The sequence below is a fragment of the Sorghum bicolor genome, chromosome 10 (assembly GCF_000003195.3).
Source record: "Sorghum bicolor cultivar BTx623 chromosome 10, Sorghum_bicolor_NCBIv3, whole genome shotgun sequence".
Classification (NCBI taxonomy): Eukaryota; Viridiplantae; Streptophyta; class Magnoliopsida; order Poales; family Poaceae; genus Sorghum; species Sorghum bicolor.
Window position 1 is genome coordinate 947048 of NC_012879.2, and position 18199 is coordinate 965246.

At 43.6% G+C, this 18199-nt stretch overlaps 1 protein-coding gene across 1 annotated transcript; it reads right to left on the bottom strand.

Annotated features, from left to right (window-relative positions):
* Window positions 11237-15599, bottom strand: LOC8067919. The gene is made up of 2 exons (XM_002437662.2): window positions 14763-15599; window positions 11237-12908 (listed from the first exon to the last, which is right to left on the bottom strand). Exons 1-2 carry the CDS (start codon window positions 15242-15244, stop codon window positions 11600-11602), a joined length of 1791 nt encoding a protein of 596 aa, XP_002437707.1. The 5' UTR covers window positions 15245-15599; the 3' UTR covers window positions 11237-11599.

Sequence of the window (18199 nt, forward strand, 5' to 3'; positions counted from 1 at the left end):
AAATATTTTTAATGATTCAACTTTAGTTGCGTCTAATATTGATAGAAAAAATAATCCTAATAACTATACAGTTGTCTACTTTATCCCCTCAATATATTATCTTTACCACGTCAAGAGCTCAACGGTATTTTCAAATCTCATTATTGATATTTTTTGTTATTAGGAAGTAATTTTATAGTGATCAAACTTCTGCTGCCTCAAAAAATATATAATAAGAGACATTAGCAGTCAAAATTTGGTCTCACAAATAAGAAAATCAAGATGCCTTATGTTTTACAATGAGCAAAATGCACTAAGGGCACTCTCAATGCAGACTCTATCATAGAGTCTAAAGTTATTTATTACCTCGAACAATGTGGACTTAGAGTCTAAATAAAACTTGAAGTCTTATTTTTTCTACCTCTTTCTTCAATAAATATGCTGCCACATCAGCAAAATACCATAAATAATATGTAATTAATTGTCTTAGACTCTGTAATAGAGTCTTGCATTGTGAGTGCCCTAACAGCCCTTAAACTTAATAGAACTTTATGTTACTAATAAACTAGTAAACTCTCAAAATACATATCTATTAGGTACAAATTTTTGGCACAAGGTATGCTTCAGATTCAAATAGATCTTGGCCTAACCTGTCTGTTTACGTAGTAGTCCATGCTAGCATGTAGACCGCACTACTTTTGCAGATGTTGTTCCCAACCTTGTTCATGAGTCATATGCGCCCTGTGCCCACATCGTGAGGCTACCGATCAAGTCCCCACCGCCAGCCCCATGATCACGCATCTAGCCCAATCAATGTGCCACTGCGCACCATGTTGCCTCGTCGGACTATGCATGGCGCAATAGAACTCCACTATGGTCTACCTCGTCACCATAGTCATGCTCATCCACCACACTTGTGCACCTCGTGCCTCACCATGGAAGTCAACTACAACGCTTTTTTGTCATCCTTGTTCACGCTGACTCTCCTCTCCCCCTCTCTTGGTACAGTCATGACGCGTACAATGGATGACGCCATCTCCCGCTCTCTCTTCCTCTCCTCCGTCATTGTCGCCATAATCCTATGTTTGTGCTTAGGCTTCTCCCACAACACACCCTGTCAAGTTCGAGGGCTGCAAGTATATTTTACTCTTGTACTAAAGAAAGAGTAGTATAGGGAATATTATAGTGTGAATACTAAATAGTTAAGAGCTACAACATGAGCCAAAATATATTCATATGGAACAATGAAAAGGAACCCAATGCATTCTGTTTGTTTGTTAATATCTTAGCTCAACGTTATCATACCTAGTTGAATGAAATTGCACCACCAAGGGGGAGAAACTAAATAGCCTCTCTCACACACTAAAGACTACACACACAAACACTGTGCATGCCTTACCATCACTAGATCAAGATCATAAAAGCAAGTATGAAGCCTTATTGCACCGCCATCATGATACAAATGATGAAAGCAAGTATGAAGCCTTATTACACCGCCATCATGATACAAATGATGAACACAGACAGGTTCGTGATATCCAAGACATGCACACCAAGTGGTGGTGGTCTCTTTCTTCCTCAGATGTATAAATTGAAACCTCGACTTTATAGATTTGGTTCACTTTAATATCTCAACACTACAAATCAAACGTTGCTGCTTGTTTCAGCACCGCCTATCAAAAACATATGAAGGCAATAAAGATATATCTGTATATATACGTTTACAGAAGACGACTAATGTCAGTTATGCACATATAGAGAAAGAAATGTATGGGCACGCACTATTTTCATTTGCAACATACTACTGTTTTTGCTGTGTGGGCACGACGATTCCCAAATTCTAGTGAGAATCCTTCATCAGACGACTAGCTTGTACAGGTCGTGCAGACCGACCAACGAATCAGTAAGTTTGGTCTCACCACAACTTTGGAGGGTTTTGAATTTCAAGCATTAAAAATTAGAGTGACAATTTGACTGAACACCTTTTTATTAGCCATTGTTTGACTGATAAGTCATGACAAAAAGTATTATCCACTGATTTATTACGAGAGAAAATTACTACTAAACGACTAGTAAATTCATATGATAAGCTCAAGCAAACAGACACACCCAGCACACCGTCGTCCAGTAAACAAATGCCATGCTCACATTGCTGTGTCACTCTGTTCGTAAGACTAAACTTGAGCTACCCCTTCTATTTCAAAATATATATAATACGTACACTGATTTCAAGATTCAAGCTCCATTATCTTTAATCAATAATTAAAAAATTAGTTTAGAGGGTATTTGGGACTGCTCCATAAACTCTGCTCTACAAACTCCACCATGAAGCAGCTGAGTTTATGGAGTACCTCTTTAGGTGCTCTCACAACTCTACCATTTTTTTCTCGAACTGAGTGCATGGAGTTGAAACCATTTGGCTAAAAAACATGAAGCAGAGCTAGAAAAACGTGGAGCAGAGCAGTCACAAACACCCTTAGTTATACAAAAAGTTTGTCCATAAAGAGGTTATATTTTTTTTTACAATAAACAAAATTCATTCATTAACAACAAGAAGCTATGAGTAACCTTACATAGGTTAGGGTAACATTGTTCAGAGCCTGGAGGACATAACACTGAGATCCATGTTCCTTATAAGAGCGTGGAAAGGCTGTGCGATGATTAAACTATAAGCCAGAGCCTGTCTAGCTAATAGATCCACTTCATTGTTGTTTTTCCTGCTAATCTTGTAGGTAGTAAATGATGAGTTTCGGGAATAATCATCGAATTGTTGTATGTAAGTCTTCGTTCTCCAATTAGGGGGGGGTGATTGCATTCCTGTTCATTGAGGAATTGAAGGAGTAATATATTGTCTGATAGAATATGAGCTTCGTTTACCTGTAGTATTAAGAATTTTGACAGCAAGGGCTACCGCGGCTGCTTCAGCCATACTTACTGAAGAAGTGTCATTTAAGACGGCTTTTATGTAGATTCTTGACTCCGGTTGTGCCTACATGTTAACAATAAATATATCAATACCAGCTGGTCGTATGTTGTGGGCAAGAGTATCAGGTTCAGGGACTGTTTAGATTTAAAATTTTTTGGTCTAAAGAGAAAAAATTTTGTGGAATTGGGGCCTGAGAACTAAACGGGGCTAAAAAAATTTGGGGTCAAAATTTTAGGCTGCAACTGTGCACGCACTCCTATGGAAGCCCACCAATGACAACTGCAACTGAATGCAGCCCAAGTTGTCATTGGTGGGCTTCCATATGAGTGCGTGCATAGTTGCAGCCTAAAATTTTGACCCTAAATTTTTTTGCTCCGTTTAGTTCTCAGACTCTAATTCCAAAAAAAAATTCTCTTTAGACAAAAAATTTCAAATCTAAATAGGCCCTCAGTAGAGGCGTTGGACAAGTCATTTATGGGGCTGTTTAGTCCCATGCACGGTCTCACTACTTGGGAAGGTTTCAAACACGGCAGTAGGATTATTTGGGCCACCTATTAACGTGGGCTGGACCACACAAGCAAGGGCCTCCCTGGGCTGGGCCCTAAAGAAGATCTAGCATCAGTTGCTGTGCCCATTTCGTCACTGGAATTCCATTCCTGTTTTAACGCCTTGGCTCCCTTTTTTGCTGGAATCATCATGACAAGGTCCTCTCTTTTACCCTACCGCAATGATTGATGCCTTGTTTTTTCTTTTTGCGACCACAAAATTCGTAGAGTTCTAGCTAGTCGTCTCAACAGTGCATGATTTAAACACTGCACTTTATTTGCTTCATTTTCCGCAATTCTCACACATTTTAATCCCAGTCATTTCCCCCCTCTTTCTCAAAGTTATATTCTCCTTATCCGGGTTTCATGAATTATCTCAAAATTAACCCGATCATCGCCATGTCTTCTACATCACTTTATTCATCCATCCTTTTGGTCCACAATTGCCGTGATGATATTGCTATGCTGGCTAGCTAATGGCCCATATGGAAAAACAAGTTGTTTTTTTTTCACTTTCATTCAAAACGGCTGTGGCAAGAACAAAAGATGAGCTATAGCTGCTCATCAGCTAGCATCCATCATTTTTGTTCCCTCCTGTTTACTTTTCTTCCTCTCCAGCCTCCGGTCTCCACAGCTAGCATGCAAGGGCCCATCATCATCATCATCATCATTTTTAGCCCTGCCAAGTGCCAAGAACCTCAACATCTTGATGGCTCAGCATCTGCCAATTTTCACCAATGGAGAAAACACAGATGCAGAGGTTACACACATCCAGGACCAGGAGGATGACAAAACAGGAGAGAGGACTCTGGACTTTGATGAACCTCTTTGGGTGCCAAGAATTTCAAACTAGTCCTGGACTGCAGCATTCATGGCTCTCCACACACCTGGTCATTCAGGCAGGCAGAAACAGCGATGCCACTGACCGGCTGATCAATGCAGGCTCTCGGTCTCGCCACAGATTGGGCAAGTTTCAAACATGGATGGAAAATTATTCATTTTCTTTTATTTATGAAAATAAACAACAGGATGGAACATTATAGATTACTTTGCCGTCATTTTCATAAAATGCAACTGATGAACGATGAAAAAAGCAGTATTGCCAGTATTCACACTCTAGTTTTTGTGTGCCCACATAGTTTCAAACATGGATGGAAAATCATGCATTTTCTTTTTTAATGAAAAATAAACAACAGGGTGGAACATTACATAGTTCAAGTCTTCGCTTCGTCTAGATTGTTCGTCCTGGTTAGTTGACTACTAGACGGTTATGTTTTCTCCTAGGGTCAATCGGTCATAAATGGAACTAAATGCGATGCAGCATGGTTTGACATGAGCTCCATGAACTCACAATAGTTTCCAAGGGAGTCATTTTCTTTCTCTATTTATTTTGGAGACAAATAAAAAAAATGCTTTCTCACTCTCCATTTCCTCCTTTCCTATTTGTACCTTTTTATCTACTTTTAATGAGCGACCAGCAGTTATCCAACTGTTTTCAGAAAAGTTACACTCATTTGACTTTTGAATTTCCGTAAATCATAAAAGGAGGAAACTACAAGCCATAACCATAAAAAACTTTTGGTGTCACATCCACTATTAAGGAAACAGATATGCCAAATGACAACCTGACAAGCACACATCCCTGTTGTATATATCCAAAAGAAATGAGAGAATCAAATGGTTATGAGGAAAAGAAGGAAAACCTCAATTTTTTCTTGAAGTCTCCATCCATACACAGGAGTAGACTTGTATATCACACACACACACACAGGGAAAAGGGTGTGTGAGAGTGGATGAGATGGATTGGAATTTCATTTGCAAGAGATGCCAAGGGAATCGTTAATTCAGACCTAGATAATAGACTTTGTGCGCGCTTGTCACCTCAACTCTTGTTTTTTTAAGTTTCTTTCCTGGCTTTATCACCTTGAGAGATATGGCTGCTAGCTGCTTGCATAATCTATTTTGGCTCTAGTAAATGGGATTTGGTGTGACGTCTCTTTTGCATACGACGATTCAACTTCTAGATAAATGTCATGCCTCACGCGTACTTAATGTCCTCTCACTGTTCACACTGAAAGCTTACATGCTGACATTTTCTGATGTTATATTCCAGCCAATCAATTCATTTCTCCATTCCAAAAGAGCATCATCATGCGCCAAAAAAAAAAAACCTTGTGACTGTTCCTGCAGCAACAGTTGCCTGCAGAGAAGGCAAAAGGCAGTCACTCTTCAGAAATCTTCAGAAAATGTTACATCTTTCCTGGCATTTGTTAAGAGTAGGGTAAATAAGAAGGGTAGAGGCTGCTGATCAGGGTTCAGAACAACTAACGACATGCAGTAGTTTGCAGAGATGCAGAGACAGAATGTCATGTGTTAACTTACTGACGTCCAATACGAGTTGTAGATTGCTGCATGCTTTCCTGAACCTAGGGTTCTTGGAACATACTCATCATGGTGTTGGCCGCTGCAATGCAACCCGCACCAACTATCGCACTAGGAGGATTATCGCTTTTGTGGCCAGGCCAGGTTCCCTGTCGATCCATGTGAGAACATTGTCCACTGGATGTTGCCTGTCGTGGCTACACAATCTTGAGCATCAAGTGACAGGCAGGCAGCAGGTAGTAATCCTTGAGGGAAAAAAAAAAGGTGGCTACAGCAAGTGGAGTAGCAGTGGTTAGTGCTCAGAGGTAGCTGGATTTGAGGCTGGACACTTTGCAGTTTGCATATAGTAGACTAATACTACATGACATTGCTTGCAGCTGGGTCCTCTTGAATTTAGTTAGACTCATGTATGCATAAAGCAACTACATGATCAGGTATTTCTGAGTCAGTGTTATTTTTTGTAATTATGGATCCATATTCTAATTGAATTTGTGTCAGTCAGTGTATGAATACTGCAAATCACCAGGCCATAATAGTAAGAGAGGAAGACACAGAATAACAATGAGGCTAACTTTTCATGTAGCACTCAGAACCAGCAGTCCAGTGATCAGATCAGTAACTACTTACATGATTACATCCTTTTCACCTCCATTTGTCAGCTTGTTTGTGGCACAAAAAGAAATAAAATCCTGATAATAATGATCCCTTTTCACCATCACGTACATTTGTCAATCTTCTCTTCACTGAAATTTCAATGAGAAAAGAGAAAAAAAAAGGACTAGCTTATCAGCAGCAGCCAGCAGGTACTATTAGTCTTTTGGTTCAACGAAAAAAAAGGTAATATGAGCGTGGTCAGGTTAGGAATAATTAAGATGAATCTCATTCTCACCAATAATGCCCCTTTTTCTGCAGGGTCTCCCCAAATTCAGCATTGAAAAGACGCCAGGATATATAAATGTACAATGAAGCATTTTTTTTTTCTTTTTCGCCGTTCAAAAGGAGTTGGCGCCCTCTCACTTTGCTCGTGGGCTTTGATTTGATTAATGCAAAAGTGCATGAGCATGGCCGATCTTCAGAATCAGGAAAAGTGAGTACTGTACTACTCTGGTCAGCAATCAGAACCTGCATGCAGTGGTACCTGCTAATCTTCTTAAGTGCAGTACAAATACCATGCCTTTTTGTTTTCTAGTAAGTACTGTACTACTTGCTTAAAGAACGATAATGAAGCAATTATAGAAATTGGTTAGAAAACACTAACTAATTGCTGGTCTATCCATGGAGAGAGGGGGGGAGGCTGCAGGCAAGAATCTTGTGCAGTGTCAGTTGGAGGTTGGAGTTGGAGCCTCACTATCCTTGCAGTTTGCAGCAGAAAGAAACAATAGCAAGCTACCATCAACAAGATAACACTTTCAGGCCTGCTTGGTTAGGTTAGGTCGGACACACATTAATTAGGTGCTTAGGACTGCACCAAGTGCTTTCGATTCCTACAGCCTAAACTGTGGACCAGGCTTCATTAACATGATGCTTAAGCCTACCTACGGTACAGTGGTAGTACTAACAACAAATTGTTAGGTGAGAATGAGATGATGGTCAACTCCTTTCCCTCGATCGGCCTGCAGCAGCTAAGCCAACGCATGAGACAGACAGACAGGATTCAGAGAAGTGGTGGTCTTAAGCCTGCTTAACCTGATAACCTCCCATTCCCATGCATGATGCATCACTATTGTACGTCTAACTGCCGATTAGGCCGGCCAAAAGCACATTAATCAGTGGCGTTTAAAGTGCATCCTCGATCAACCGCCATTAGGCCAGTCTCAATGTATGTTTCATGGGAGTGTCATGCACATTAAATAGGGTGCCACATAAGCAAAATTGCTGACTTGACAAGGTCATTAAATGAAGGAGTTTCATCAGATGAGAGAGGAGTTTCATCTCTATGAAACTCATATGGCTCCGGTTACCTAGTTTATAGTCTTGGTAACCGTATCATGAAACTATGCATTGAGACTGGCCTTAGACCCTGTTTGGATCCACTAATACTCATAGTTAGCGAGCTAGTAGCTAAAATATTAGTAACTATTAGCTAGTTAATTACTCCCTCTGTCTGTCACTGAAAGCTTCAATTCCTAGAATCTATATCAAACTTTATAGAAAAGGACATCAATATCTATAATATAAAATAAATATCTTATAAAAATATGTTCTATAATAAATCTAATGTACTAATTTGGTACTATAAACCTTAGCGTTTTTTTTAGAAATTCGGTCAAAGTTTAAAAAGTTTGACTTAAGACAACTTTAAGAATTGAAGCTTTCAGAGACAGATGGATTATTAGCAGGAGTGTTCTCAGCAACCCTATATACACCTAACTAATGAACTAATTGTTAGCACTGCACCTGCACTTGGTAACAAAAATCTGCTAACTACTATTAGCAATGTCTGTTTAGATCCTCACCTATTAATCTTAGCTGCTAACCATTAGTACTAATAGATCTATAGAATGTAGCTGCTTGACTGATAGACACCCGTTGCTTGCTGTAACATACTAAACGCCACGATTCAAAATTCAGTGATGCTTGTGCTTTTCCGGAGGAGGAGAGAGAGTCATTAGTAGCAGGAGACTAGTCGTCGCTAATTAGTACTAGTAATTACTCACTGTTCCTCCATCTCTTTCTCTCTCTCCTGCACATGACACGGCCCTCTCTCTTTCTCCACACATATGACCGTTGGGCGGGCCTGATGCTGTGCTGGCAACTGGAACACAACGGACGGCTACAGTAACGGGTAGTAGTGGAGGACGGACAAGAAACGGGTCAACGTTACGTTAACTACGCTTCGACTGAAACGGGATTCTGTTTTGGGCTGGCTGCAGTTTCCGAAATACCGTGAGCTCGCTGCAGTGGTCAATCAAGCCGGCCAACTCGTCGTCGTCGTCGTCGTCATCTTCGTCGACGACGTCTACCTGCTATAGTACTACTACACTGCACCGCTGAATCCATTCATTTAAATTTATTAGTTAAATTTACATATTATTTATAATATTTTTATCTTATAATAAATCAGTAAACAATATTTATAACCATGATTTTCTAATCAAATAAACCGGCGGCTGCATCTCTCCGGAGCGTATGCCCTTCACCTCGACTGTCTGTCTATTTCTCTGACGAGCCCATGCCTACCCCTCCTGCTATGTTTGCTCGGCTCATGATGTGGTGACTTTTTTTAGCAGTAACCGTGCACATATACTGTACTCTGCTATCTTTTCTTTTTCTCACATGTTATATGTTATTACTATAAAAATACGAGAGACTGCAGGTCTGTCCATCAGGTTTCTTTAACCTTGGCGGATACTGTACTCTGCTATCTTTTTTCTAAAAAAAAAATGTTTTTTCGTTTTTTTTTCTTTTTGCCTTCTGCCAAATGTAGTGAGAGCAGCGGCAGCAGCAGCTGGTTGAATGCATTGGCAGTGCTGAGTGCTGGCAACGGTAAAAAGAGGACGAGGCGGAGGGCCGAGGCCTCTTTTGTCGGTAGCTTGTTTCAGCGGTGCCCCTGGCCTTGGCTTTGTTTGCTTCCTTTCTTTTATCTATGACAAGTGGGGCCCCTGCGCTGTACATGAGACGGCAATCATCGTCCACAGCACAACCATACCACACCAGCATACATTAGTCCTGAGCAGTAGCAGCAGGCCACACAAATCATGAAATACCTACCCATTCTCATGACAGTTCCTCACACAAATATCAGAGGGCAACATGGAATGCAAAAAACAAAGAGTGACAAGGGACAGCACAGCCCATCACTCATGCATTTGTTAGAGGCATTCTTCAGGCATCAACCACCCATGCCCCCTGCCGTGCCTTCCTGCCTACTATTAACCTATATGGATATATATGATGATGTGATGTGATGTTCATTATGCCACCATCACAAATTCTAGTGGGTTAACCAAACAAATAGAGTACTACCATCAATTCCCCTCTTGCAACCTCATATCATATCCTCCTCTCAAAACATGACACAATGATGGTGTAGGACTCTCAATGATACTTCATAAGAAAACAAACAAAAAAAACTAGTTGAAATATGAAAACCATGAGCACCAAGTTTCCCAACAATATGAAGATTCCTCAAATTTTTCCGGTACTACTTGACATTTGCAGATTTGCCTCAAAGCAGGACCTGAATGTCCAAGTAAACGCTTTCTACAACCATCCAAGATCATAAAACCTACCACATCACTCTTTTTCCATTGACAAAGAATATCAATATTATGTGCCACTAGCCATCAATCTTAATCACCCCCTGTTTTCCCCCTCAGCCCTGTACTTTAGTCTTTGTAAACACATCATTAAGTCCAAAAGTCTAACCACCATCACCCATCAAAGCATCAACAATTGAATTATCAGCGTGGGAAAAAGTCGCACTTGTACACCTTATCAACAAAACTCCAATTGCTTACATCTTATCCAACACGCCCCATAAATTCAGTGTCAATTTATTCTTGATGGCCACTGAACTATTCAGAGGCCATGAGAAAACTGCACTTGGTCTGCCTGCCTCTCATGACCTCGTCTAGAAAAGTGGCAACTCAGTAATGCCGACGGCGAGACCTGCACCGGTCGTGGCTGGACGTGAACGTCGAGGCGGCCTAGATGTAGACGTCTCCGTAGACCTCACCGTACTTTGCTACCGTGTACTGTATTTTTTTCCCTTGTTGCTTTTAATTCCGGCGTAAATTGACTGCAGTTTGAGCGAATTGAATTTCAGTCTTTTTTGGTTGGAGTCGTCTCTTGACTTTTGAATTTTATGAAGCCTGATGAGGCGAGAGATTCTTGGAGCAGGTGCAGACAAGACAAGAGAAAACAAGCAAAATTTGGTAAGAAAAAAAAAATGGTGTCATGATGCTCCCAACAAACTCTCAGAGAGCTAGTAAGGCTTAATTTTGTCATGATGCTGTTTTATAGCCGTTGTGAACTTGTTATTATGCTAAGGGCAGCACAGTATGTGTCAGATGCTCATAGCATGAAAAAAAAAACAGAGCATTTTCTAATTGTGTGCTCTGACGTTTAGAAATTTTAACAAATGGGTGCAAGTACAATGAGCAGATAAAGTCAGAAAGAATTACATCACATGCTGTTGAAATCACTCCAGGTGCAACCCTCCAACAAGATTAAAATTTTTGGTTTTCATCAGCAATTTTATTTATATAACAAGATTATTATATACATAACGGCCTGTGCAAGGCTCATTATTTGGGTAAAAAGATCTCCCAGGCGTTTCATCATTTACATATAGTTCATGTAGAAAGGGACATGGCAGATCATCAACATGTAGTTCTGAAGACAAGTAGATATAACGACTGGACTGAAATGGCATATGAACACCTGACTTTTGAAGGAATGATGGTCGCTACAACAGAGTTTACAGAGGTTTATTTCTCTACACAATGCCACAATCACATTTTCGACAGAAATTGAATTATGAATGAAGCTTGACTGCTAGAGAATTTGGGCGGGTGAAGAAGAACCATATGATCATCAGTTACAATTGTCTTGCAAGCAAAAGAATAACACATTAACAACTAGCACACTCTACCACTATGTCATCCATCATCATGCATCAAACGGGCAAAGCACTGAGATTAACAGTGTCACTGAAACATGAAGAAACAAGAAAAAAAAAGAGAACAAATCCTTCTCACAAACACAACCTCCACAGAATGCAATCTTTTTTCCCCTCCCAGAAATACACCTTCACGAATTGTCATCATACCCTCCCCCTGCTTTCACCCGAATCAGCGACGGCGCTACCCATGCCTTCACCTTTCTCCCCAAGTCCGCCCATCCTCTTCTCATCGTCCATTCCCTTGAGGTGCCCAGCAGCCTTCAGCGCTCCAATGTTGCTGACATTGCCGAAGATCAGCACAATGATGCCCAGGAAGCTCCCAAGGAATGCAGCAGCAAATGATCCTCCGGCACGCCCAGGGCCAGCAGAAGAAGCAGCGAAGCCAATCATGGCACCAGTAACACGGACAAATGCATACCAGACCGAGAATGCACCCTCCTTCCCTGGTGGTGAGGCATCAAGGAGCAGAATGCGGCCAAATGCGTACAATATGCCATTGGCAGTGCTCTGGACAAGGGCGATAACAATGATGTGGGCAGCTCTCCACCTGTGGCTCTTGAAGTAGAACCCAGCACCAGATACAAATAGGCAGATTATGAAACCAAGCAGCTGCATGCGAACAGCGTCAGCACGGATTATTATCTGGATTGGGTGGAGAAGTGGAAGTGAGATCAAGGGAAACAGGAAGTAAAGGATCCATAGCACAAGCACAAGCACTGGCTTGATGCAAACACCACCGATAGCATAGAGTGTGCCACTGGTGAAGATGCACATTGTGGCAAAAGAGGACAGGAACACAGCAACCAAGCTGCCAATGGCCTGTGGGTAGCGCAGAAGGGTCATACTATAGCTGAGCTTGGTGAAGAAGTTGGGCTCAAATGCAGTGGTGGGTGATGAGCTGCTGGGCCTGTTTGTGAAGAGACCATGGCAAATGCCAATGAACCAGATAAGGCCACAGAAGATGGACACAACCCAGAGGCCAGTGAGCTGATCAGTGCGCCGCAGCATGTGGTACATGAATGCAGCCATGAGGGCTGCTCCAATGCCTCCAATGGCAGTGCAGTACAGGCTGAGCTGGCTCGCAGCAGCACGGCGGCGAAGAACAAGGTGCTTGCCTGAGTCATGCGCAGCAAGCCCACGGATCATCAGTCCAAGGTTGCGGGTATGCACTGCCTCCGCAATAATGATTGAGCCCGCAATGAAGAGGATGTAGAACAGGAACACCCAGACTGTCTTGAAGAAGCCTGTGAGCAGGCAGAAGAACGACCCAAAAGACGTGGCAGCAATGAGGATCAGTGACTGATATTGGCCACGGTCAAGATGGTGAGCAGTCTGAGTGAGGAGCGGCGCCACGATGAGAATGCCAATTGCCCATGATAGACCACTCCAGCCCAGTGGTGACATCCGGGAATCATCAATCACAATAGAGTGCTTGGTAAGCCTTTGGTACCTGGCCAATCAACAAATTTGGTGTGAGCATCATGTTTGGTTGCATAACATGAACTCTGAATGGTAGATACAAGTGAATGACACAAATGCAAATACAAATTTTACAGATTACCACATTCAGTAACAACCATTTGTGAGTTGGGGTGTCAATATACATGCATTTAATAATCAACAATATCCCTCTTTGCAATCAAGAGCAGTTGTTGGCCTGGTGGATTTTTAAGTATGCCATGCTGTAGCACCTACCAGTTGGCTGGGCCTGCAGTTGGCCACCAACAGTTTATTGGGGTAAAAGCAGAGAGCAGTCCTGTAATTGCAACGGTAAGACCCTCTTTTCCTGTTCAAAAAGGAAAGGGGCCAAAGACCAAAGAGAAGGGGCAAAGCATGTGGCCTGCTTTTGCCCTCTCTTTTTTTCTCTCGGTTCTATCAAAAGTGAGACAAGCAAATGTACCCCCACCCCCTATGCCAGCTAGATCTATCGGCCAACAAATGCATAGATTGCAAAAGAAAATCACTGCTAGGATGAGTAGTAAATGCAAAAATTATGGTGAACCAGGCCTAGTATTTCATCCCTCTATTCTGATGTGACGGCTAGAAGCTATCTGAATATTGATTCAGGATTTTCTAGGCAATTTAATGTGATGCACAGGCCTCCTCTTGGCACCTCATAAATTTCACACTTATGGCTCCCTCTGTCCCTTTCCACCGTCTCTCAGTAGTACCCCCATTTCAATTTCACCACCAAATGCTCAACGTTACAAAAGATTTTAAATAAGTTTTACAGACACACCCCTAAGAACTCCTTGTTTGACCTTATCCTCCAAGAAATACTACTGTGACCCTCCTCACCTGATGAGAGCTAAAAAGACAAAATGACAAAAAAAGGCCCAAGACCATATGTCCATGTCTAGAGAGAAAATCTAAATAGATAAGAGTAATAACAAAAAAAGAGAGAAAGAAATGGTTGGTATGAAATGCGTCGCTAAACTGCTAGTACTCAACTAGATAGGTCCAAACAGTAGCATCTTTTGGAGCTTTGCTCTTGAATCTCTTATCTGCTACCAATAATTGAGACCACGGATATAAGGAATCTCTGAGGAATCAGGGTCTTTTTCTTTTAGGTTTTCTTTTCTTTTGCATATACACCAGATATATCGAGTAAGCCATGAAAAATCTACTCTTTGTTCTTCGCTTGAGCTTCTTTTTTTTCACATTTAGCGCACGGGGGCAGGTAAATAGCCTCGGTAGAAGAAGAAAGAGCAGACATGTTCAACATCGCAAGATGAATAGGACCAACAAAAGCTGAAAACTTCAAAGCGAGAACCAGACGAGAGAGAACCGGCGACACAAAGCAAAAAAAAGTTTGTTTTTTTTAAGGATGTAACGTATGCTTCCTTGTTTGCTAAATAAAACAAGATGTGTTTTTAAGAAGACATCAGATGGGGAAACCCCAAAACAAGACACCAGCTTAGAGCTCTTAAGCTTGAGAGGCAAGTGGGTAACCACTACACACTTGGGGAAAAAGGGGCAAAACTCACTACTCAGTAGCTCAAAGTTTGCAAAAAAAAAGAGAGGTAGAAATAAATCTGGAGAACACATCTGGCTTGTTCAGACCTACTGTAACCCATGTACCATCTCGATTATTGGACAACTAAGAAGAGACAGAAAAAATACACCAAGAACAAAACAAATCACTAAACCCCCGAGAAACAAACAAACAAACAAAAACACCATCTAAAACCCCCCAAAAGAACAAAAATAACTCAAAAAAGGTGAAGAAGATGGGAAACAAAGGGAAAAATCGCAAGATTTAAGGGAGCAAGGAGGAGGGAGGTGGTGTGGCTGCGTCTCTTACATGGACATCTCATGGACGGAGCAGGTGACGCCCTTGAGGGTGTACTTGGGGTCCGGCGTGAAGTCGGAGTTGGGGAAGGCGACCTGCGTGATGATGGCAGGGAAGAGCACCGGCAGCAGCAGGTGGGTGATGAAGTAGGAGCAGAAGCCGTAGATGTACCAGCCCACCAGCTCCACCATGGCCGGCGGCTCCTCGGGGATGACGTACGCCGGCGCGGCCGTCTCGCGCCGGTACGCCTCCCTCACCACCTGAATCTCCCGGGCCGTCTCCTCCCCGGACGGCGGGGCGCCTCCGCCGTTGCCGCCACCCACGCCGCCGCCGTTACCCCCGCCGCCATTCTTGCCACCCCCACCGTTGCCGCCGTTCTTGGGTACGGCCGCCTTCTCCTTGGCCGCGGCGGCCGCGGCCTTCTCCTTGTCCTCCTTCTCCAGCGCCTCCCGCATGCTGCTCCGAGGCTGCGGTAATGGCTGCTGCTCCGACATTGCTCCTCGCCCCTCTCCTCCTCCCTCTTTAAGCGAGCAGCTGCTGCTAGCTGGAGCTGGGAGGAGTGAATAGGAGAGAGAGCAAGCTCACGAGCGACGAGCTCACGAGCTATGTGGTTCTTTTGAGGAGTCGTCCTCGCCTCTTGGGTTCCGCTCGGTTTTTCGCTTGGGGAAAGCAGCTAGCTATGGGGGTAGGGAAGTGTGTGCGCAAAAGGTGGCGGATTTGAAACCTGGGATTGAACTGGGGTTTTGGGAGAGGGTGGGGAGCTGGAGCTGGAGGGAGGGAGAGCGAGGACTGCTGCTGCGCTGTGCTGGGGGACTGGGGTTGGGGTGTGGAGTGGTGCTCGCCATTCGGCCAATGGAGGGGTGCTTTTATGGGGTGGGGTTTCTGCTACGGGGACCAAGGAAGAAGGACCGAGGTGCACACACACAATACACTAGTTGTTCATGAGTTGGCCTAGGGGCCTTTGGGTTGGCCCGGTGCCTCCGATCGACGTCTCGATGTGTACCCATGATCTGTTCAAACTGTTCTATTGCTATGGATGATGCTCACATGTGATTTTGTAAACATGTGATAATCCAGGCCAGGGTGTTCTTTTGTGTTCTCATATCGCAAATCCATCTACCTAGAATGTCACAAGCATAACTAGTAACCTATAAAATGGACAATTATTTGTACTGTAATTTGTAACCCAAAATTCCGTGCTACAATGTGATACCAAAAGATTTGGTGTGGTAGACCACAAATAATTGGCACTTCGTGGAGGACGCGCGGGGACAAGATAAGAGTTGGTTGGGTTTGGAGTTTTCGATCTCACTTATAATACGGTTTGTTGGAATCACCTTTCGTTTTCTCTCGTGAGTACTATGACAGGCCAAAAAGAGGAATTTACATATACACACATAATAATTTGTAGAGTTTTAATTCTACTATAAATACTACAAGGTTTTGGCATAGGATGAAACGGAAAGTACTGTTACCACGAGGGGGTACTCGAGTGGGGGGACCTATAGCAGTTCCTGACGGGGAGGAGGAACATGGGCCTTTGGATACCTAGCTAGCTTCACTCACATTTCCCTCGCCCTACGCCCCAGGAGACCTGCTCCCAGCCCCAGTGGTGGTGTGGTGTGGTCACTGCTTTGAGAATCGTAAACTTTGTTCGCATCGGTTTGTTTTTACAAACACCTCTGACTCCCTCCCCCTGTGTTCTTATCTCGGCATGCAGTGCAGTGCCATGCGGTCTGCGGTGCGCCGCGATACACTATTTCTTCCCCCAGATTCCACCAGTTTTTTTTTACTGCCTCGACACGTTTCATTTTCATGAGCCTGATCCTGAGGTCAGATTCTGTACAGCATGCTCCTCTCCCTCTCTGTCTCTCTCTATACCGTCTCACTCGTCATCTCAGTCACAGATGTGCAGCTGTGCACGCATGGCCGTGGCCCATGGCCCTCTCCACATCCATGAGGCAACAACATCCTCCGTTGTTTCGTTGTCACGACAAGCCGATCCATCATATATCATAACAATACTACCAACTCGAGCATCACAACTGCTACTACGACTTGCCTTATAGTAGTAGTATCGTATAATAGGTGCAATTGTGCAAATATATATACAACAGCAGCAGTAGCATTTAAGCAATAATGGCCGTCGTCAGGTCAGACGAGAGCAATACTGGCGTACTATATCTCCAAAGCCCCCCGCGGCCTGCACAGCGTCGTCCATATCCAACTGCTACGGCCTACGGCGTCGACAGCGATATACACAGACGTGTACCGGTGTACGTGCGTTGCCATGCGCTCATCACCACGTCACAGCCCACGGTCGTCACTGAAAAAAAAGCCGGTGGCGTGAACAACATGCAACCGCTGCGTACATATTTTTTGTAGAGATCGTGTCAGGATTTGCGTGACAAGGACCTGGCACGAATTACAGATGGTTACAGGCACTCCGGTAACCCGGCCGGTCGTTCGTACGTTTTCCATGCTTCTATGCATGTGTTTCCTTTTTCCAATTTCCATGTGAGTGTAAAACACTTCTATCTAATCTAACAGTGAGCATAAAGTGAAGAGGTCCAAGCTTTGAGTGGTCAGGTCCTACCATGTGTGTACATGCAGCTCCAAGAAGCACGGTCACATGCATGATAGCCGGGCTCTCAAACCTACACTACACTACACTACACCTGCTGCTCTCTTGGCTTGGAAATGGCATTATGCTCATTTTTGCTGGCGGGCAGGCTGGTTGATGCAAGCAAGAAACAGGTAACAAGCTAGTAGAGGTGGACTGGTGGAGGCACAAAGACAAAAGGACCAGCACCACCCTGACCCTGAGGGAGGGACACACAGAAATGCCACTCGTCCTCATCTATCTATCGCCTCAATTATTACTGCAATTATCAGTTTATTACGTACTGTACAACGCAACAAAACTCTGGGTCAGCTTACTTAAGGAAGCCAGCATGTCCTGATGCCTATCTCGCTTGCATGCATTAGTGCTAAATTCAGCTCAACACAGTGAGAAAGTGTGCCTTTTCCCAGTACTGCAGTGTTGATGTCTTTGAGATGAGTCGTCCTGCCAAGGACCTGGACGAGCAACAGCTAAGCAAAGCCAGAATAGTAGTAGTAGTAGTAGTGCACCCATAGTTCTCAAGGCGTCGCCTAGGCGACGCCTAGGCGTTAAGACGCCCCCCCCCCATCGCCTTGCAGAATGGGCGCCTAGGCGGGCAAGGCGGGCGCCTAGGCGTCCAGACGCCCCCCCATCGCTGTGTCTCGCCTTTACGCCGTAAGAACTATGAGTGCACCCAATCAGTGAGACTCACAATGCAGGGTAAACCACAAAAACGCCAAGCTCAAAAAATGGATGAATGGATGGATGAAGCAGCATGCAAGGCACGCACACACACTGGAAAACAAGGAAACGGTGTTTGCAGCTAACACGAGCAACCGATCAATGA